The sequence below is a fragment of the Mytilus galloprovincialis genome, chromosome 4 (genome assembly GCF_965363235.1).
Source record: "Mytilus galloprovincialis chromosome 4, xbMytGall1.hap1.1, whole genome shotgun sequence".
Lineage (NCBI taxonomy): Eukaryota > Metazoa > Mollusca > Bivalvia > Mytilida > Mytilidae > Mytilus > Mytilus galloprovincialis.
The window spans coordinates 77,768,481-77,791,963 of record NC_134841.1 but is presented as its reverse complement, the minus strand read 5'-3'; the positions used below and the strand labels follow the sequence as shown (position 1 = coordinate 77,791,963).

General features: G+C 33.8%; 3 protein-coding genes across 7 annotated transcripts; 2 read left to right on the top strand and 1 right to left on the bottom strand.

Moving 5' to 3' along the window:
- Positions 1 to 1,105: 1,105 nt before the first annotated feature.
- LOC143073007 (uncharacterized) lies at positions 1,106 to 5,836 on the bottom strand. The gene is made up of 3 exons (XM_076248219.1): positions 5,659 to 5,836; positions 4,705 to 4,769; positions 1,106 to 3,030 (listed from the first exon to the last, which is right to left on the bottom strand). Exons 2-3 carry the CDS (start codon positions 4,766 to 4,768, stop codon positions 1,139 to 1,141), a joined length of 1,956 nt encoding a protein of 651 aa, XP_076104334.1. The 5' UTR covers position 4,769; positions 5,659 to 5,836; the 3' UTR covers positions 1,106 to 1,138.
- A 166-nt stretch (positions 5,837 to 6,002) lies between these two features.
- On the top strand, positions 6,003 to 9,910 carry LOC143073006 (uncharacterized). Of its 4 annotated transcripts, none has more exons than XM_076248217.1 (5): positions 6,003 to 6,133; positions 6,858 to 6,964; positions 7,320 to 7,355; positions 8,387 to 8,627; positions 8,676 to 9,910. In XM_076248217.1, exons 2-5 carry the CDS (start codon positions 6,859 to 6,861, stop codon positions 9,853 to 9,855), a joined length of 1,563 nt encoding a protein of 520 aa, XP_076104332.1. In that variant the 5' UTR covers positions 6,003 to 6,133; position 6,858; the 3' UTR covers positions 9,856 to 9,910. The 4 variants fall into 4 exon arrangements, with proteins under 4 accessions (XP_076104332.1, XP_076104331.1, XP_076104333.1 ...); XM_076248216.1 differs by having other exon boundaries at positions 8,387 to 8,686; positions 8,735 to 9,910; XM_076248218.1 differs by having other exon boundaries at positions 8,387 to 9,214; positions 9,407 to 9,910.
- A 2,629-nt stretch (positions 9,911 to 12,539) lies between these two features.
- LOC143073005 (ubiquitin domain-containing protein 2-like) lies at positions 12,540 to 23,255 on the top strand. Of its 2 annotated transcripts, none has more exons than XM_076248213.1 (3): positions 12,540 to 12,847; positions 15,214 to 15,450; positions 17,187 to 23,255. In XM_076248213.1, exons 1-3 carry the CDS (start codon positions 12,802 to 12,804, stop codon positions 17,567 to 17,569), a joined length of 666 nt encoding a protein of 221 aa, XP_076104328.1. In that variant the 5' UTR covers positions 12,540 to 12,801; the 3' UTR covers positions 17,570 to 23,255. The 2 variants fall into 2 exon arrangements, with proteins under 2 accessions (XP_076104328.1, XP_076104327.1); XM_076248212.1 differs by having other exon boundaries at positions 12,540 to 12,868.
- The last annotated feature ends 228 nt before the right edge of the window (positions 23,256 to 23,483 follow it).

The window sequence follows — 23,483 nt, the reverse complement described above, 5'->3', positions numbered from 1 at the left end:
TTGGGGAAAATGCTTAATGCATCTCTTACTTTCAACAAAAAATAAATTATACCACATTTACAGTAAGGTCTGATCAAATAGTTGGGGGAGGGGTCAACATTGCTGCAAGTTTTGTTAATCCAAAATCGATTTTACATATATCCAGAAAGGTAAATCAAGTTTTCCCAAATTAAGTTAACAGGGGGTGGGGGTCAGTGAAAAAACTATGTGAATTAAGTTTTTTATCCTACATCGATCTTTTGATGTCGTCCCTTAGTGGTTTTTTAAACGTGCTTCGTCTAAGACTTAATAACACAATTTAACACAACTGCAAACCATGTAAACCAGGCTCTAGAAAATACATTACTGGGCTGTACATTGTATCCGAGGATGTCACAAGCCCAGGAGTCAGCACCTCTGTTTTGACATAAATTATCATTGATATGGTCTTTTTTAATCATTAATTTACAGAAATTTAAATTATCTAAAATACTGAGAATTTTTATAACCCTGTATACTAGTAGATAATCTTGGCTATATTAGGCCAAAACTTTGGAAACTTGGGGTTCTCTTTGCTCTTCAATTTCGTACTTTATTTTGCCTTTTTGTGTTTTTGGATGTCTAGACGAAATCTGCGGTTGACGCACAAAGTTTTTATGCTTGGTATCCAAAATGAGTTTTTTTACGACCACTGGGTCGATGTCACTGCTTTTGGAGGTTTCCTTCCCGAGGGTTTCACGAGCCTATAACTTCTATGTTAACATGAATTATCATTGATACGGTCATTTTTATGAATTAATTACAATCTACAAAACTTTGTATTTTTCGAAATACTAAAAAGTTCTACCCCAGGAATAGACAACTTGGGCTGCATTTAGCGAAACCTTTCATAATTTTGGGTCTGCAATACTCTTACTCTATACACCACAGAGGCGCGTCTGACGTACAAAATGTTACGCATGATACCTATAATATGAATTTATTGCTCACTACGGCAAAAAAAAATACTCTTATTCATTTTTTTTCAATCTGGAGCTTCTAGAACATCTGCCACATGTTACTATTTATAATATATATATAAATTTTATATATATAGCTATATAAAAGCAGTCCAATAACGCAAACATATTTTAGAGTAATTTATTATGTTTTATATGAATTACGCATTGTCTTTATATTTTCCATTCCATTTCCCAGAACTTCCACCCCATTTTCCTCCACCGCCTAACTTGGCCCCACCTGCAGCACTACCACCAATACTGCTACTAAAACTGGAACTAAAACTTGAACCACTGCTATTGGAACTTGAACTTGACTTTGCACTTGACTTTGACGAACTAGAACCTTTTGCAAAAGAGCTGCTATGTGCATTTGATCCACCACCCATTAAAGCTCCTCCAGAAGATGGGACACCTCCACTTGACGAAATGCCTGTTTTTACGTTGATTCCAGACCCTGTACCGCCAGACTGTGCTAAACTTGACCCAAATGAGCTACCACCATCTACACTGCTAGAACTGGAAAATGCCGAAGTACCACCACCTCGAACGCTTCCACCAGCTACACCCATGTTGCCTCCAGAAACACCAGATTTTATCTTTATCCCAATATCTTCCCCAACCCGTCCTCTGATAGTCGCAGATTTGCTAGTACTACTACCTAACCCAGAAGATCCAGCACCGATAACACTTCCATCTACTCCACCGCCGATGTTACCAGATATTCCAGAATCTTGTGTAACCTGTAATCCTCCTTGACTGACACCAGCAGAACCAGAATGTGAAAGACTGGATGAAATACCAGAAGAACCACCGACACTGCCACCAATCTGAGCACCTCCATTACCAGCGACACCGCTGCTTCCACCAGAACCACCAACACTGCTGGCAATCTGAGAACCTCCATTACCAGACATATCCACACCAGCGGCACCGTTGCTTCCACCAGAACCTCCAGTTTGTATACTCATTCTTATTCCACTTACGCCACTCGTACCACTGCTTGTCTGTGAGGATTTTACATTAACACCTACAGCCCCGTTATTGTTATCTGCACCGGAACTAGAACCAGAAATGCCAATTTTTGTTTGACCACCACTCCCACCAGAAATTCCTATTCTTGTTTCACCACCACTTCCATCAGAAATTCCCAATCGTGTTTCACCATTATTTCCACCAGAAATAGCCATTACTGTTTCACCACCATTTCCATTATCATCATCGTTACCATTACCACCGACTGAACCATTTTGATCGTTATCACTACCAGATCTAGAGATAGTTCCAGCTAAATTTCCACTAACTGAGCCAGATGCTCCTCCGCCTATGCCACCACTGCCAGTCATCCCCACTCTGTTTAAACCTGAATGGCCAGTATTGACTTTCATGCCAATGCCTCCACCGATATTTCCACCAAATGATCCACTGCTACCAACACTGACTTTTGAGATACCACCAGCTGATGCACCTCCAACACTAGCACCAGAAATACCACCTGCACCGCCTACACCTATACTACCACTACTACCAATCCCACCACCAACTCCAGTTCCCATTCCTACGCGTCCTCTCAGTCCAACACCACCACCTTGAGAAAATCCACTCTTCATTTTTATACCAATTCCACTAGACATCGAGTTTGATAACCCACCACTAGCACCGAATCCAACTCCACCACTGACACCTGAGCTTGTCATCGAGTGTGATGAACCACCACCAGAGCTGAATCCAACTCCACCGCCTACATGTGAGCTTGACATCGAGCTTGATAAGCCACCGCCAGAGCCGATTCCAATTCCTCCGCTTACACCTGAGCTTGACATCGCGTTTGATAAGCCCCCACCAGTGCTTAATCCAACTCCACCGCCTATACCCAAGCCTGATCCGCTGCCTATACCCATGTTTGATGATCCACCACTCGATGAACTGAAGCTGGATTTGAATTTGCTACTGAAGGATCCACCAATTTTGCCACCAACTCCACCTCCCAATCCAATGCCATGGTTTGCATTACCTCCACAGTCATCATCGCAAGCATGTCTATTACCAGTTGCTATCAAACAATTAAGAAAATCAGGTGATATTTATTTGGACTTTACCGGCAGGCGAATCTTATTGCTATCATAATGAAAGTTGTCTTATGTCAATCAGGACCTTATATAACCCCAAAAAAGAGGGGGGATAAAAAATTCGATTTATTCCTGAAGGAATATTTTACAAAAATAAAAACATAAGGTACAGAAAATTATACATGATAGTTAACAAAATCATATAGTATGGGGGTTTTAATTCAATGTATCATACGGTTGAGCGGTAGCAAAGTTTTTTTATGCCCCATCTAGGGGTATTATGTCTTTTCGGTCTATGCGTCTGTTAGCCATGCGTCAGTCTGTTTAGCTTCCTGTTAAAGTTTTTGGTTAATGTAGTTTTTGGTGAAGTTTATATCCAATCAACAATACACAAATCCTAATATTAGTGAGACTTGATACATGCAGAAGGACTAACAACACATGTTCCTTGTAGCCTGACTTGGTACATGCAAAAGGACTAACAACACATGTTCCTTGTAGCCTGACTTGGTACATGCAAAAGGACTAACAACACATGGTCCTTGTAGCCTGACTTGATACATGCAGAAGGACTAACAACACATGGTCTTTGTAGCCTGACTTGGTACATGCACAATTAGATGTAGATAAATATAGATGTATTGTCTTCTTGTCGTAGTCACAATTCATACTTAAGGATGACATCAAAAGATCGATGTAGGATAAAAAAAATTAAATCAAATAGTTTGGGGTGGGGGGGGGTTAATATTCTGCAAGTTTTGTATATACAAAATCGATTTTTACATATATTCCTATTGGTAAATCAATTTTTCCCAAATTAAGTTAAGAGGGGGGGGGTCAGTAAAAAAACTATGTGAATTAAGTTTTTATCCTACATTGAACTTTTGATGTCGTCCCTTACTTCCATCCCTTTCGACGTTTAACCCGATTGTTTGTACTACTAGAGGAACAGAAATTGTTTATTGTTCAAAGGCCACCTTGTTCCCTCTTGTTTGTTCGGGGTTCTAGTTATTAAAATTTTAGTTTTATTGGGTTTCTATACATATTTTCATAGTGTTGCCTGTCCTTGAAGCTTTCACTTCGGATAATCCTTTTGTATCTTCTATAGCATGTTTTTGTGGTCATAAGATTAATTCTTTTTGGCATAAATAACTAGGTGCAAGTGATAACGTATATCATGTATACCTACCATAACCAGAAGATGGGCCACAACCACAAAGTGACCATTCTCCTTTTCCAAGTTGTCACCAACGTTTTTGGTTTTGTTTTATCATTTTATAATTTTTGAAAGTTTTGAAATTAAGTATCACAATCACAATCTGACTGATACCTAAATGGGACAGCTTGTATCGATTGCTTAAACAAATATTTCATGCATATGCAAGTGAAGGGTCTGTCGTGCTGGTGGAGGAAATGGACAAACAAGTTGTTAAAAGGACGTATCTGGTATGACCTAAGTAAATAGAGCACGTTCTTAACGGATCTCTCCGAAATGCTGTTAAAATAATTCATTCGAACTATATAATAAACAAATCGTGTTACACCCTCTCCCCCTTTTCTTCCCCTGGCACTAACCATTTTGAAGCCCTTTTGAGGGTCTACTTCTTTTTGGAATAAATAACTAGGTGCAAGTGATAACGTATTACATGTATACCTACCATAACCAGAAGCTGGGCCACAACCACAAAATAGTAAAATACTGAAAGCAGCAAGCATGTTCATCCTATATATAAAAAAAAGAAGAAGTGGTTCATCAGTTAAATCTTAAAACAAAAAAGTTTATGTTTTGTTTAATCTCTCTCTCGTTAAGACAGGAAACTAAAGTACAATTAATGATCAGATATTTACAATGAGCTATGTGTAGAATATTGCTTTTCAATATGATTTATTTTTTCATAATTCCGCGTCTTATATTTGCTTCTGTTTCATTTTCTATCAGTAGTTTTGTTATTGTTTAGAAGTTCAAATAAAAATACAGTACATCTAAAACTGAGATGAATTCTGGAAATTTTAATTGGTAAGAAAAGCTTGAAAACTTCTTTCGGAAAGCTCTCCTTCTGAAACAATTTCGAGTCATTTGAATTAGATCGTCAGCTGGCCAGCTCTTGTGTTTTCCCACCAAAAGTGTATAGTTATTGAACAGTTATATAGTCGTATGGTAAATCAAGCCACAATAAGACATCGATCATTCATATATTTACTCGGGACTTTCAGTCAATTTTAAAAAAAACATAGGAACAAGCTTCTTTTTTTTTTATTGAAGCTGAATTTATTTTTCTACTTTTTTTTCGATCAAAACCATGGGTGTTTTTTTATCTCTCAAGATATTCAAAAACACATGTCCCTTACGTACAACGGTGAATGATCGGTGCCTTGTGGTATTTTGTCGTTAATTGAATGTTTGTTTGATTTTCATTTGCAAATAATTAATACTTCATCTAATTGAAAGGAAAAAAAATACAACTGTACATCATAACATCAGCTGCTTCGTGGATTTTTTAAACTAAGAACTATATTATCGTTTGACAATATTGTGTTTTCTTTATATTAAAAAAGTTTAAAATAATTGCATAAAATGAAATTATGTTAAGATTTGTAATTCCTAAACTTACCTTAATATTAGAACGTGTTATCAATGTGCTGCTACTACTCCTGTTTTTAAAGTGAAAACTTCTGAAAAGGCGTTTGGTTATTCTTTGTAATTAATTATGAGTTAAATGCTGTAGTATTGTACGTGTATGTTTCCAATTCGTCTAGGGTAGCAAAAACCTACTTTTAAAGTGTGTCTAAACTAAAAGGGGATTTTTTACAGTCTGCAACTTTAACAATTGAAATTAATAGTAAACAAATTTTAACGTAAAATGTAATTATTGTTTCCTGTTGCAAAACACAAATTTTACATCTTACAACATCTTACTAATTACCTATGTTTGTTAATTTCCGCATGACCGTAATTTCAACACTTGTAGTGGGAGCACGATACATGCAGAAAAATTAATAACAAGTCTGGTAAAATGGTATAAAACCAGAAGCTGCAACATCTTCGTCAGATAAGCTACGAGGACAGCCCATCAGCAAAATATTCAGGTATTTATACAAGACGGTATCTTAAAAGTTAAATTTGAATTAAATCTTTAAACTTTTTTCAGTTTAAAAACATAAAATAATTTCGTAGAACCGCTCTAAGTATGTATTGTTTTCGATAATTTTCAGAGATATAAGACTTTATAAGTTTTCTCAACTTTGTGCAAAATAGTCTAAAAATTGCATCTAAGAATCTGATTTTTTAAATACCTAAACAATTATTTTTTAATATCTATTTTACTGGAATTTAATTTTGGTGTTTCCAAAGCTATACGTAATATGGCACAATAGTTTTAGATAATGCGTGTCCATTGTACATACTATTTCAGTCCAGATATATTTTTAGATAATTCAGGTACTATGTATATATTATGGAGGTTTCTTACCGCAAACTCATTTCTCGACATGATATTTGATAATACAACAATTTTTTTTGGCGAAGGAACGCAAATATTGCAGAATTTAACAATATGCATTTGTATGCATCAATTTTGAAAATATTAACTACAATATTAACATATAACTTGAAACAATAACATACTTTAAAAAAAAGATGAAGTTGCAGCAGAGAATTACAGTAGAATTTAAAGATATTTGATTGAAATTTCGGAAAAGTCATGATATGTTACAATTAATGTAAACCTTACATTGGCAATTATACCACATCTCCCATATCACATTTAAATATAGAAAATCTTTATAAACGATAGATGAATTATTATTACAGAATGCAGTTTATAGTTGCCTTGTGTGTTTTGGTTGCTTGTGTTTCTGCACAACAAGAGACATACAAAAAGAGGTCTGTTGGTGATTACAACCCAGACTACAGGCAAGGTGAGAAAACATTACTTGAAGCATAGTTAATGTTGAATGTACGGTGACCTATAGTTATTAATTTCTGTGTCATTTTGGTCTCTTATGAGAGTTGTCTCATTGGTAATCATACCACATCTTCTTTTTTTATAATTAATGTGTTATTGTCAAAGTTATCATGAAAGCAGCCACGGTAATGCTAATCCTTTAACTCATGTGTTTCACTTGTAGATTAATTTTACATGCAATAGTAATTCATTTGTAAAAAAAATAAGTTTAAACAACAAATTTTAAGAAAATATGTAGCCCCATTGTAGAAAGACTCAAACATCTGAAAATTTCAAGTATTAACTTACAAAATGTTTCTTTTCAACAGATTACAGAAGAAAGAGATCGGGAGGTCACAAACATGGTAAGAGATAACAATAAAGCTGTTTACCTTAAATAGAACATAAAACTGATTTTTTTCAATGCAGAAGAGACCAAATCATTTTTAGGTAAAGATTGCATGAAATGAAACCAAAATCTTATGGGACTAACTTGATATCTAAATGTTCCAAGGCTGATCACTACCTTTTTGATACACAAAATATAGTGCATTGATCATAACATTCTATTCATCCTATCCATGAACATTCCAGAAATTTATCGAGTAATATATGCTCAGATATTCAAGGCATAAAATGATGTTACACTTGTCAAGAAAATAACATAACTTTTGCAAGGTGCAGGAATCTAATATCTGTTCTTAAAATATAAATGATGTCATTGTTGGAATCATCTTTAAAAATTTGGAATTATCTTCCTTTGTCTAGAATTGCTGTTAAATCTACAACCAATGCAATATTCAATTCTACTTCCCACTGATAAATTGAAGCAATCTTTACCGTTCAGTGCTTACAAGCACTTTGATTGAATGCTGTATGATATAAGTCGAGATCACTGAAGTTTGGGTTAACTACCATTTGATGTTACATTCACGTCATGTCAGTCTTATTGCTCCTTTTTGAGGGCCCTCATGGGGTTTTTGATTATGTGATTACTTGGCCGTTTTTTTTAATGATTATTTGATTATTAAGCCAAATATTTCATGATTATTTGATTACCTAGGACTGTATTTTTAGTTTATGATTATTTGATTACTAAAGATAAGCAAATATTTAATGATTATGTGATTATATTGGCAAAAAAATGGTGATTATGTGATTACTAGGACCCCCCCCCCCCATGAGGGGCCTCCTTTTTGCAAGGTCATAACAAATAAGATCAAAAACTTTGTACAGGTGAAATCACAGTGATAGTTTGGAAAACATTAATACAAATTCAATAAGTAAAAATTAAAAAAAAAATAAATAAAAGTGTTTATGTTTGGAGATGATAGTGATCACAATCAGCTTTTGTAATTTTCCCAATAAATGCATATAAAAACATCCAAAATTGTAGGTCATGGTGGTGGTGCTGGATCTGGTCATATCGGAGGTGGAGTTTCTGGTAGCCTTGGAGGCGGACTTGGTGGCGGCCTTGGAGGTAGCCTTGGAGGAGGACTTGGTGGTAGCCTTGGAGGAGGACTTGGTGGTAGCCTTGGAGGAGGACTGTCGGGTGGTTTAAGTAGCAATGTTGGAGGAGGAATTTCTAGTGGACTTGGAGGAGGACTTTCTGGAAGTCTAGGAGGAGGACTGTCCAGAGGACATGGAGGTGGCCTGTCCGGTGGTGTAAGTGGTGGACTTTCAAGTGGACTTGGAGGTGGTCTTGGAGGAGGACTTTCCGGTGGTTTAAGTGGCAAAGTTAGAGGTGGTGTTTCTGGAGGACTTGGAGGAAGACTTTCTGGTGGTCTTGGAGGTGGAATTTCTAGTGGACTTGGAGGAGGTCTTTCTGGTGGTCTAGGTGGAAGAATTTCTGGAGGACATGGAGGTGGGTTGTCCGGTGGTGTAAGTGGTGGACTAACCGGAGGAACTGGTGGATCATTAGGTGGTAAGATCAAAGGAAGCCTTAGTGGGTCAACTGGTGGTGGTTTAGGTGGTGGGCTAGGAGGCGGTGTAAGTGGAAATATTGGAGGTGGACTTGGAGGTGGACTGTCCGGTGGTGTAAGTGGTGGACTTTCAAGTGGACTTGGAGGTGGTGTAAGTGGTGGGCTTTCAGGTGGCCTTAGCGGAGGAACTGGTGGATCATTAGGTGGTAAGATTAAAGGAAGCCTTGGTGGGTCAACTGGTGGTGGATTAAGTGGCGGGCTAGGAGGCGGTGTAAGAGGAAATATTGGAGGTGGACTTGGAGGTGGACTGTCCGGTGGTGTAAGTGGTGGACTTTCAAGTGGACTTGGAGGTGGTGTAAGTGGTGGGCTTTCAGGTGGCCTTGTCGGAGGAACTGGTGGATCATTAGGTGGTAAGATTAAAGGAAGCCTTGGTGGGTCAACTGGTGGTGGATTAAGTGGCGGGCTAGGAGGCGGTGTAAGAGGAAATATTGGAGGTGGACTTGGAGGTGGTGTTAGTGGTGGCCTTTCTGGTGGACTTGGAGGTGGCCTTACCGGAGGAACTGGTGGATCTTTAGGGGGTAAGATCAAAGGAAGCCTTGGTGGATCGACTAGTGGTGGCTTAAGTGGCAATCTAGGCGGTGGTGTAAGTGGTGGACTAGGAGGAAGTCTAGGCGGTGGTTTAAGTGGCGGGCTAGGTGGCAGTCTAGGCGGCGGGCTAGGCGGTAGTCTAGGCGGTGGTGTAAGCGGCGGGCTTGGCGGTAGTCTAGGTGGTGGACTTGGAGGTGGTCTTGGCGGTGGTTTATCTGGAAGCAGTGGAGTTGGTATCAAGATGAAAAGTAGCAGTAGCAGCAGTAGTAGTATATCTTCTGGAGGAAGAATTGGTGGTGGAAAATATGGAGGAAGTTCTGGAAAATGGGGTGGAAGTTCCGGAAAATGGGACTAAAGACCTCAGCAGGACTTCTACTTAGAATATAGTGTCTATTAAATAATTTGCTTCATTCATGTTTTGTTTTCATTTTGCCCGAAAGTTTTAGAAATGTTTTTGTATCTTTTATTTACTATGTACTAACAATTCCAAGTTTACTACCCACAGCCTGATGTCTCAATGATTGGTGTATTACACGGATTTTGGAGAAAAAAAAACAGTAGAGGGCTAAAAACATCATTCTGTCCCCAAGTACCAAGGTTTCAATCGGTTTGCAATACACTACTGAAAAATAGGAAGAGAACGTTTTATTTGGTTTTGTGTAGTGCAAAGGCACCTGTGATCAAATATTTGTAAATGTTCTCTTTTATTGATTGTTGGTTGCTTAACGTCAAGTGCGTTCTTTAAATTGAAAAACAAATTATCATATCATTTGTATGTAGACTATTTCCAGTCCACTGTAATGTCATGCGGAACACACATGTGTTAAACATCCAAACAATTTAACAAAGGTTAAGAATGACATTTTGAAGTCTTTACCTTAATGTTAACAGAACTAGCAACAATATTTGCATTAATTACAATCTACATTCATTGGACATGTTAAACATATGAAACTTTTGTACGATGCTAATTCTTTTGACAGATGAACATAAATACGGAAGCATGCGAGAAGGTGTATTGTTTAGACACCTTTTTTACTTATTTACCTCGACTGTGACACAATAGAATGAAACACCGAACACGATAATTGCAAGATGTGAGACATCTTCTGAGGTACTTGATATCACAATCTATTCGTGGTTGGTATTTTTTGCTCAGTCTGTTTTTTTTACTATCCCTTGGGTAATTTTTTTCCTTTTTTTTTCTTTTTTTTTTTTTTTGGCTCACCTGGCTCAAAAGGCCAAGTTAGCATTTCTCATCATTTGGTGTTCGTTAAATGTTACATAGTGGTAAAAAATAAATTTAGAAATGTCCATGACCTTGAAAACTGCTATAAATCGAGAAAATAGTTTTAATCTGATATACACAAAAATGTTTAAAATATTTGGGTCTACATATTGTCCATTTGTATCAAAACTGTCATACAATTTCTTAACAGACATAATTACGAATTTTGTTTTCCAATTTAGATAATTATCCTGAAGTTAAACTAGAAAAGAAAGTGAGTAACTTTTTAAAGCAAAACTGATAAACAAGACAAGATCTACAAATAACTTAAATTGTTAGTTGACTCCTTTTGATGGCGATTTTTTTCATCAATTTTTGGCGCTTTTGTTTATTTTCTTATTAAACATTAAAATACATTTAACTCAAAATAGATTAAAAAATCTAAAATTGTCAGCAAGCCAAGTTTAAATCAGATGTCGACTCCTTAATGATGGTTCTTTATAGTGTCGATGTTTACCATTTGTTTATGTTTGCCTTTTATCTGGAAACTTACATTTCATAGATAGGCATGCTAAATAGCAAAAGAAAATCAACAAAACAATATCTACAAATAAGTCAAATTTTACCGAAATCGTTAGTAGACTCTTCATTAGAGTTATTGCCCATAAATGACGATTCTTTGACCATCTTTTAACCGATCAATTGACCGATTTCTTGCAGGAATCGTCGTTATTGAATTTTCGAAACTTCTTTATTTTGACAGAGCTTATGTTCTTTAAACTCAGTACATACGTTTAATTTTCCTAGATTTGCACAATTTGTTTGTGCATTATAGAATCGGATCTCATTCCTTAATGTTATTGATTATATATATTACATCTTTCCTTAAACACTAGGGTTTCCATTCATTTAATTTGTTCAAAAAGCTAGTCAGATATGGATAAAAAAAAAAGTCAGATATGATTAGTTCAATTTTGAAAAGATATACTAGTATATAGCGGAAAAGGGCGATAAAGAATGGCCATAGCATATTTTTATTCTTCTTGAAACCCAACTTTAAAAAGTTTACGTCATACAAATAAAAGGAAATTGAGGGCAAGAGGATGAAGAAAACGTCATTATTAGAAAATAACTCAAAGCCTGTCTGTTGGGTTCTTAGGTGTCTTACCAATGATAAGGCTTAACGGTTAACCATGGGCACATTATAATGTGAATCTTTGTGCAACAATACCCTAGTGTAAATATATTTTTGTGCTCATCATAAGTTTAAAGGAAGCAAGTGTCCTCAAATGATATAGTTGGTTGCTATGATTTGCAAGTCTTTGTCTATCTTCCATTTATAGAACATCAATAGCAAAATACGCAGTGACGGCTTTAGTTATTTTTTATATGGCCAATCAGGAACATATATATTACTGTTCCCAGGGCCAATTCTAGGATTTTTATAACTTTTTGTTGAAATTTGTCTACAATCTTTTCATGCATCATATATAAAAACGTTTGGTTTTTTTTGCCTGATTTTTGTGTCGATGCAGGCAAATATGATATATTGACTGTTTAGATATAGTAATACTGTTCCTACATTTATGTCATAATGTGTAGTCGATTTGAAAAGTTCACTATAAACTGGAATGCGCTTGTTTTTAACACTACGTTCAATCAAAATGTATAAGTTAAAAACTTTGAATTTAAATGCAATCAAATATGAATTGGAAGATGAACACGGGATCAAAACTTTATTTTAGGCTTATCTGTGTTTTCCGGAACACACAGTCCATCCGCATTTCTGATTCTTTTATTTGTTTTTCTTTCTTTCTTTCGATCGAAAGAAATAGAAATACAGCTAATATAAGATAGAAGAAACGACACATTTCAATCTATTTCAAAGTAGGGATTCAACAATAGCTCCCTTTAAGGCTGAGGATGAATTTCGAGTCCAGCGAACCTGGAATGAACCTTTAATTTTATCCAATCAAAACTCGTCTTGCCATTCACACGACAGAAAATCATCAACACAAACAGCATCCTCGTTATTTATTATACATTTCGGACCTGGTGCCCGCCCAGAGGGCTATGGGAGGGTGTCTAGGATCCCGGAGACACGGCGATAACTCATCAGGCGAGTCTTCTGATGCTGCAGGTAGTGGGAGTTGGGTGGGGGTTATTGAACAAAGACTAAAATCACCCCGGTCATTTCCTGTGATCAGCTGATTAACAGTGGTACTTTGTATATCCATTACTATGTATACTAGGCAGTTGTTTTTATTAAGATTAAAATTAGTTTTAATCTGAATGAACTTGTAATTTGAATGACCTTATTCTTATTTTCTTCTATATTAGCTTAATTTTTTCTTAAATTTGATATAAAAAAGATGACAGTGTCAGTGTGTAAAAAATCTTGAAATACTTCCTGTCCATAATGCATAAATAGATGAACACTTGGCCACATTGTTTACAACCAGGGGCTGAATTCTGTTTGACGATTGTCACAAACTGCAATTTTTCATCTGGTGACCAAATAGTACTTCAATGATATTTCTGTTATGGTACCAAAATTTACACATGTGAACATTTTAAATTCTTGACTTAAAGTAGTAAAATTGGTCTTACCGTCTATTAGAGCATTTACAGGTTAATGAGGTGTATGTTAGCATCTGCTGGTAATCTTGTTTACAGGTAAAAAGATTGCTTTAGCATTAATGAGTGAAAATTTAATTGTAATTATCAATAATTATTCATAAAAGTTGATCATGATTGATAGGTTTTTCTGCAATCAATCGGCAATCCTAAGGGAACCAATAATGCTCCTCTTTTTGCCAACTGGTTCCTTTATTCATATGAGGCTGACTTCTAGGGATGAATGAAGGAAGTAAGCATTATCCTTTAACTCAAAGTTCCACTATATACATGTACATGTAGATGATGTCCTTCCAGTGCTCTCACAAAATTCGAAAGTTCTGATTTGTACAACTGTTTTTTTGTCTTATTATCCAAGATTGGAATTAAGCGGTGCCATGCTTGCCAGTAGGCAAGAAAAAATCTGCTCAGGGCAAGTTAGTGAAGTAAAATTAAACCATCTCATAATTGTTCACTGGGCAAGATGAAATATTGTGCTTGTGTATAACTTTGTCAGAAGTAGATTTCTCCGAGGTGTATGTATTACTAATTCTATTCCTTATTTGTTTCATATGCGTATCTCTGGAAAATTGTAAACATTATGGTTTCCCTTGAATAATTCTGTTGGTTTTGATTTGGGGATGTACATGATGTATGTATGTTTGGAGGCAGGCATCCAGGCGGGCAACTGGCAAACAGTGTTTAGATATGTTGTTAACAGTGACTAAATGAAAGTTCAATTTTTACAATTTTAGGTTTTATGGTTGTGGAGTTAACATCACAGTAGACCTTTCAGTAGTGAAAAAGTGCCTGGGTACACTTTGGGATTTTTTTTTAATTTAGATGTGTTCTTTCCTGTGAATAAATGAAGGTCAAGCTCCATTTTCTGACATGTTTCTGACGATTTAATTAAGTTTTTACCTTTGTTGATTTATATAAAGACCTTTAAGAAACATGAGAAATGAAAAGTGATATTGTCTGTGCAATGACTTGAAAATGCTTTTAAGAAATTTTTCAAATTTAGATATGTCGTTTCCATTGACAAAATAAAGGTCAAAATCAATTTTTACTATTTTAGCTTTTATTGTTGTTGAGTTGTAGACCTTTATGTGGGGAAAATGAAATTTCAATGGATTTTAACCTTCCCATGTTTTAACATATGTGTTTTTTTTGTGGGAAAAATTTGGTTGATTATATGGGGAATGGGTGAAGCATGACGGGAACGGGCCCCTCTTAGGTCAGTCAGTGGGCTCCCTCTTTTGAAGTTCTGGATCTGCCGCTGGTGTCAACCCTACCAAAATTCATTTATTTTTGTATTAGTTGATCTTATTTGCAGATATCATATTCATCATGGGAATTTCATGCAGGAAAATCTTGTTTGCTTTCACTCTGATAGCCTCTTGTTTCAGTTCTTTAGTTTTCTCACATCCAACATAAACCCTGTGAAGGCCTCTTTACTACTAAGTAGCGTTGTATAGGAGTGCATGATTATAATTTAAAGGAAATGAGGTTGAGTTATTGACTTGCAATCTTATGATTTATAATATATTTCATTAGCTATGTTTTTAGCTTATTTTGACAAAATTGACACACACTGACTGCTAATCATGCTAATACAGACATACTTTTTCATTTTTCCACTTTTATAAATCGTGTCTGAATTAAATCAAACAAACAAAATATGTTGAATAAAAACATCAATCTATTATACATGTATGTGTTAAATATTATTTGTAAAAAAAGATGTACATAAATGTGTAAAAAAATTATGTTAAAAAATGTCTACATGTATTCAAATGATTTTGGTGATGACTAAGTCAGATGTAAAAGTAGTTTTGGTATATTTAATTTATTTTTTCTTGTTTATAGTTTCAATTGGGAGAAATCAACCATTGAAACCTGAAAAACCCAAATGGAAAAGTGACATTCCACTGACAGAAACACAGCTTCGAAGTAAGAGAGAAGAGTTTTGGGACACAGCACCAGCATTTGAAGGCAGAAAAGAAATATGGGATGCTTTAAAAGCTGCTGCATATGCATTAGAGACAGGGGACCATGGTTTAGCTCAGGCAATAATAGATGGTGCTAACATATCCTTACCGCATGGTAATCTATCTTGTTTATGATATCAAGTTTAACCTATATTTACATTTTCATGAAAGCATGTAATGTATTAAATGTTAAAATGTAACTAAAATATGATTTATTTGTTTTTGCTTGGAAAAAGGCCAAGTATTCTTATTACTTTTATCCTTTGTTGTCCATTAACCTTTTCTTCTGCTCTGGAACAACTGGGCCACAGTCTTGTTTGGTGTATCTTTAAAATTAAGATATTTGTTAAAACCCATAATTGATCAACAAAATAATACGGACAATATATAAACATAATTTAATTTTCGATGTAACGCGTCTTCTGATTGGCTGACGTTATTTTGTTATGAGCCCATAGACATAATTTAGTCATGTGACCGCGACGTCATCAACGTTTTTTCATGGTTTTCTACGGTTTAAAATGGAATTTAGAATTAAATTATAAGAAATGACTGTAATATTTTTTCTGTCTATTCGAAATAACATAAAAAATGTGGTGCACACTGTTAAATAACCCGCTATGCGCGTTATTCAGTGTGCACCAAATTTTTTATGTTATTTCTTCATAGACAGAAAAAATATTACAGTCATTCCTTAAATATTATATATGAATGAAAGGAGATCAAATTTTGAGATACATGTCAATGAGACAGCACCACTCAAGTACAAATATAACCATAAGACTTCTAGAGCATGAAACAGAGGGTGAAACACATGCTGCAAAAAAAAAATAAGTCTTACTAAGAAACTTAAGCAGTTTAGGTAATAACAATTAAGCAAAAATAATTACAATGTTCCACCTATTTTTTCATTCATTTGAATATGAACATGTATATTCATTCTGGAAAAAAATCCACTTTATAGCTAGCTTGAAAATAAGTTAGATAAATAGATAACACCCCATAATGCACATGTACAATGCAAGTTTAATAAAAATCAAAAAAAGTAAATGTAAAGTTTTCAATAATGGAACAAAATCAAAATCCTGACAAAATAGATATACATGTAAGAACACATGGTATGAGTGCCAATGAGACAACTAGTACTCTCCATCCAAGTCACAATTTATAAAAGTAAACCATTATAGGTCAAAGTACAGTCTTCAACACAGAGCCTTGGCTCACACCAAACAGTAAGCTATAAAAGGCTCTAAAAATGATATGACAAGTGTAAAACCATTCAAACAGGAAAATCAACGGTCTAATCTATTTTAAAAACGAGAAACACTTATGAACTACACCAACAAACGACAACTACTGAAAATCAGATTCCTGACTCAGGACAAGTGCAAACAATTGGAGCGGGTTTAAAGCTTAAATGGGTACCAATCTTCACCCTTATCTGAAACAATAGTTCAACTTCACAACATAGAAAGACACACTATAAAATATCAATTGAAATGGCTTAACTCATTCAAAAGACTTATTGACTCAAAATGCACACTCAAAGTATAAGTTAGGAGTTAAGCAAAATAGATGCAAACCTGAACAAAAATTTACTAAGTTCAATATCGAAGTAAACATCATTTTGCTAAAAAATCACTAAAATGAAATTTCTGACTAAAAAGTACACCTTCAGTATGTGCATAACATGCAAAACCATTCTGTCAAAAAAAATCATCCTATACTAGCTTATATAAATTGAAACAGTAGGTTAGTAGCCAAACTGAGAAACAGTCAACTATATACATGTACTCAAAAAAAGTTTAAAAAAAATGTTTAACATGTATGAAATTTATTTTTCTGTCACAGGAACATTGATGGACAGTTATGACGAGTTGGGAAACAGATACCAACTTCCTGTCTACACCTTAAGTGCTCCGACAAACTTACTAGAAGAGACAAGTGAAAGTGATGCTGGGCTGGACTCAGAGAATGCTTCACCAGGGCTGGAAATCCCTCTCAAATTCAGACTATCAAATCATACTAAAGATATCAAACTCTATGTGAGGACTTCTGATACTGTGATGAAACTTAAACTCCGGTTGTCGGAGGAAGAAGGTGTCCCACCATCAAGACAAAGATGGTTTTATTCTGGACGGTTGTTGTCTGATAAAATACGCATTGAAGATGCAAAAATTCCAAAGAACAATGTTATTCAGGTGATTGTTTCACCTGAGCCGACAGAAAGTTAATGGAAAGGTTATTTAATTTTTATCTTTTCTTTAAATGTTGTTTCATGAAGTAATATATAAAATTATGTGTGTTGTGAGAATGAATGAGTGTAAAGAGGTATTGTTATTATGCATACTCAGGTGGATTTAGCTTTCTCCACTCGTCCACAGTTTAGAGTGGGTACACGGTTGCTGGTCTGTATTGCCCACAATGTGGACATATTGTTTCATTTGATAAAACATATTTCAATTTTTTTAAATAAATATTCAAGCATTTTTATTCAATTATATAAATTTATATTTTCATATATAGTAAGCAATCAAAACTTGAAAAGAAAATAGACATTAAAAAGATGCACACTTAACTGTGGACAGGTGAAAAAACAAAATATACCTTAGCTAAAGTGTACTTTTAAGGTCACAAACTATGTCTTCTCATGATCATAACATGTATTGTATGTTCACACAAGTTTTTTAGCACATGTTTTGTCTGATAAATCAAATGACATAAAAAGCAGCAAGAATGTATTTTGTTTCAGAACTAAACTTTTTGAACTTTGTTGAAAATAATGATTAAAATATCAATATAATAGCTTAATGACACATTGGATGGTTGCATTTTCAAGACATCTTGCAAAACAGAAGTATGTTTGATTTTTGCATTGATTTATCAGATTTATACACATGCAAATGTTGATGCTGTTGATCAGGGTAATACACATGTACATGTAAAATGGATCACTATATTCTAATATAAGTATTTTATATGGGTGATTTAAAAATTTCGACCATTGAGTTATAGATTTAAAACTCTAATGATATCTTAGCCAAATATAAAGTCATTATTGCATATTGCTTCATTTGTGAAGATTGAATTCTGAAGAATAAACAGTTATCTCTTGCCTTCTACTTTCTAAAGCTTCTGAATTAACTGGTTGTACCTGCAAAGAGATGGCATCATGGTACATTTGTACATGTACATGTTGAGAACCAAAAAAGGGTGGTAAAAATAATGATACAAAAATACTTTGTTGATAGTACCTAATTCTGTTCCATAAAATTTTCCATGGAGACTTGGTATTAAACAGAAAAATAACTGCATGTACTGACCAGTTCATTGCATTTATGTATTTTGAAATATCTTGTCATTATATACATGTAATGGGGGCGGGGCAGCTGTGATGGCATTCCAATACAACTAGTGGATATCCACAATGTGCTATTTTCCATTAAGGCTGTTCTGTTAAAACATACATGGACCCAGGAAAGGCTCTTTAAAAACACAGTGACTATCCATAGAAGCAATTTTAGAGTTCTGCATACATTTGAAGCATATTAAACACAAATTTTATTTCCCACCCACCCAAAGTTGCAAATTTAAATTGCCTTCCCTGGATCCTATGTATGTTTTTATGGAACAGCCGTTAGCACCATATACTGATAAAAATCCAACAACTACTATGCTTGGTCTGTACATAAAGTATGCAATCAAAAGTTTTATGCATCATTATAAATAGTTTCCTTTAAAATAACTTTCCTGATTTATTTCTTAAATGATTATTAAACTTGTTTAAGTTGCAAAGTTGCAATATACATGTACACATGCAACTGTTTAAGTGTCTTTACTGTTTTACTGTCTTTTTTATACTCTGTACCTTCTAAAGTAGGGGTATATAGTGATTTTAGTGTGTGTGTGTCTGTATGTATGCTTGTCTGTTCATTCATCCATGTTTTTCTTTCTATACTTTGTATCCACAACTCAAGTCATAAACAAATTTTCATTTTCTGATTATTTACTCATCATTGACTGACTGAGAAAGTCTTTTTTAATATGCATGTATAAACTTTCTAATTGACTGTGTCTCTGGAAGTATAGAAGCTACAATTTTTTTTTTAAATTAACAGATGCAATTAAACAAGTTTCATAGAAATTGAAATATTCAACCATATATACATACAAAGACATACTACTGTATCTTAACTTTTATTTCTTTTGATTTGCCCGAATAGTTTTTGACAAACATTTTGTGGAAAGTTTAATATTTGAATTCAGTTTTAATATTTGACTTTTTAAAAACTAATTAAGGTAAAATACTTTCTTTTTGTTACTGTGCATGGTGCCAATTTTTTCATAGTGTTTTTAATGGTTGACTTTGTGGAGTTTCTTTTTTATAAATATTCTGTAAAGTTTCAGACTTGTATCAAGTTTTTTCTTCTCCTTCAGATATTTAGTTTTTGAAGTTAATGTTGTAAATGATTGATTTTGAGGGATTTTTTTGTCAACAATTTTTTAAAGGTTATATCATGAATATTGAATATTGTTAATAAAATTTTAATTAAGGACAAAAATAATCAAAATGTTTTTTTTAAGCATTATATTTCTCTTGTTTAAATCACAGTTTTGTAACAAAGTCAGAGATTGCTGATTACACAAGAAGCCTGCTTGTCAATTATTTCTAAAGGACAATCAATATCTATAGGGCCAGCCTCATTTCTGCTTCATATAAGGGTCTGGATGGGGTTTACAGAATAGAGAATAATGAATTAAAACTTCAGATACTGTTTATTCATTAATTTTTGTGGCTATCAATTTTTGTGGATTGAGAAAAATCTTGCATTTTCATGAACATTTGATTTTCATGGTTTTGTCTCAGTCTGTATACAACCCAAAAGCAAATTTGTGATAAGGGGAAAATATAAATTTGTGGTTCACTTTTACCAATAAAAACCATGAAAATTGGTATCCAACGAATGATAATGAATCCACAGTAGACTCAAATAATGAATAGAGAAAAAAAAAAGCTGGGAGGGGAATAAAAGAATAGGATAATGGGGTGCTGAAATATAAAGAATAAAGAAAAATGGTTTAAAAAGAATAAAAAATTAAAGGATGCCATCCAGGATATATATATCTTTGATTTTAAACTTATTATTTTATTGCCAAAAATTCCACTAAAAAGCTATTTGGGATTGTGATTAAATTGTTTTATTTTTTTTTCAGCAAATTCATATAGGCCTTTTATTGTTAAACCATTTTTACGGGAAAATTGTTTCTTTATGGATGATCATGTATTCAAACAATCAAATGATAGATTTTTGTAAAAGATTTAAAGTTATACATAATTTTGTCTTTAAGTTTTGAAGCCTGATTACAGGCCTTGTTGTTGTGAATGAAATTGTCTCAGATATAGTTTACAATACCAAAATGGATTGGTGTGATAGAAATCGTATTTTGTTATCTCTCATAGTCTCATTTGAATTTCTCCACATTGTTTGAATAGCTGCGGAGGACATGTATAAAGGTTGAATCATTTGTTCGGTAAAGCAGAAATGGATTTGTAGAAATTAATAGATGTGAAAAATTTAAGAGTGGTCAAGACTAATTTTAATTGTCAGTCAGTTAGTCTGAATGTTGGTAACTCTGAGTTACACCTTTAGAGGCCCCCAAGTTTGCAAGAAAGCTTACATGACTTGGTGTTCCACAGATTGTTCAAAAGATAAGTGTGATATTTTAGCTTAAGAGAAATAACATCTATAAAGTAGAAGCAAAATGGATCAGAGGTCCTATGATCCAGATGCTATTTTTTGTTTACAATAATTTAAATTCATGAGTTATCCAGTCATAAAATGAAGGTAAACACATCATTGTACACAATGTATATAATATTTTTTGGGGCATACAAATACTTTACCATTATGATTTTGAACAGTCTGTGCAGAAAGTTTATTGTTTGAACAACAACCAAGTTATTCAATTGAACTATTACAAATGTACTAGTAACATTTTTGATTGCATTTAAAAAGTCATAGAATAAATAACTTTGCATATCACAGGTACAAAATGAATATTCTGTAAAAGAAAATGCAGGAAACAGGAAAAAATTGAAAATGAGTTTTATAATTGTTAAAAAATAAGCACTTTTAGCAAGTAATGAAAATGAACATTCAACAAAAAAAACTCCCCCCTTTCTGATACATTTATTGGTTGGTTGTTGCCTTAATTGATTATTCATAGCCTTTAAATAGACTTGAGCTTCAGAAATTGAATTAATAGCAAACACCACTTCATGTATTATTGTGACTGCCCTTCTCTAATTCAGAGATGAAGACATTTCTGTTTTAAATGTGCAATATCCAGTGTTTGGAGTAACAGTTGCAATGTAATTTATTAAACAGACAAATTCAAAAACAAAATATCATTCATTGTACTTAATTTCATTTAGATTTTATGTTTTGGGACATAAGTTTTTATTTTCCATTTAAAATATTTTTATTGTTGTCAAGGAACATTTATATTGTATTTTTGAAGAAAAATGTGGTTTTACATATAAAATACAAATGTACAACAAATAACTGTGATTGAGTTTGATAATTTACATGTACTAAAATTTCTTTTTTTCTAAACATAATATTCAGACAAAATATGGTAAAACCCTGTATAAACTTTTTATAGTCATCACTTAAGACTATTCAATTGTCCTGAAGTGATTTGTGAGTGTAGTGTTACAACAGGGAAGTAATTTAATGTGATATACTTTTATCTGGAGTTGCTGAGAAAGTAGAAAGATTTTTGAGATTATTTAGTTATGATATTTTTCTTGTAAAGTGATTCATCTATAATATTTTTTCCACTATGACTTCTCTTAAAGATAATACCAGAAGGGGAGTTACCATTTGATTTTTTCATGGGTTGGTGGCTAGGATGAATAATGTTTAAAAAGACAGAATGACAATTTATGTAAAACAAAAAGTCAGTAAAAACTAATAAAAAAAAGGGAGGACCAAATAGATTGAAAAATAAAAAGTCAGGACAGTGATCACAACTATAAAAAAAATTGGAGGACAAAATTTGTCATTTATAATATTTTTTCCACTATGACTTCTCTTAAAGATAATACTGGAAGGGGAGTTACCATTTGATTTTTTCATGGGTGGGTGGGTAGGATGAATAATGTTTAAAAAGACAGAATGACAATTTATGTAAAACAAAAAGTCAGTAAAAACTAATAAAAAAAGGTAGGCCAAATAGATTGAAAAATAAAAAGTCAGGACAGTGATTACAACTATAAAAAAAATTGGAGGACAAAATTTCTCATCCTTTTCTTCCCCCTCCCCCCACCCACCCGAACCCTAAAAATCAAATGGTAGCTCCCTATCTAATGTGTATGAAAATTCATTTGATATCTGATCAATAAACTAGATTGTACTTTGGACTCTTCTCTGAAGAGTTTCTATTGTCATTAATAGATGCACTTTTAAAAACAACCAATCATTGATAAGCATATTCTTCCTTGACATAAAGAGGAATGTAACATCAGTTTTAAAATTACATGCAATGAAACTTTTCACTAGCTTCCCAAACACTAAAAAATAAATGGCTGAAGATGATCAATTTGATCCATAAAGAGATTATTATAACTTTCAATATTTTTTAAATAATGAGTATATTAAAACTCTTCTTATAATTTTCCTATGTTGGACAGGTTTTACCAGTAATCTTTTAGAAAGATGATTTGTGTGAAATATTACTGCCTTTTAATAAAGAAAAATCATGTCATTTAATATTGTGAAATTAGTTTGATGGTGATGATTTTAATTTGTCACAGTCATGAATGGCAAATTTTAAATCATTGAAACTTGTACTATTATTTTCATGTTGAGATTGAATACGGTTATGAGAAAGAGTCTGATTAAAAGTTGTTTATAATGTTTAAGTTTATTGTTATTTTGCAAAATAAGTCAAGGGAAGACTGTCAGCCCTATGCATTCTCTACTTATATACTTTAGCCTCCGTATTATTTTGGGGTATTGATTTTGGTGAATTTTGTGCTGTACTTTACCAGGAAATTAGTATTTACGAATTTCCTGTATGGTCTTTGTCAAAACGGCTAAAATATCATAGGCAGATCCAAGGCCGCCTGCCCCCCTTTTTCAT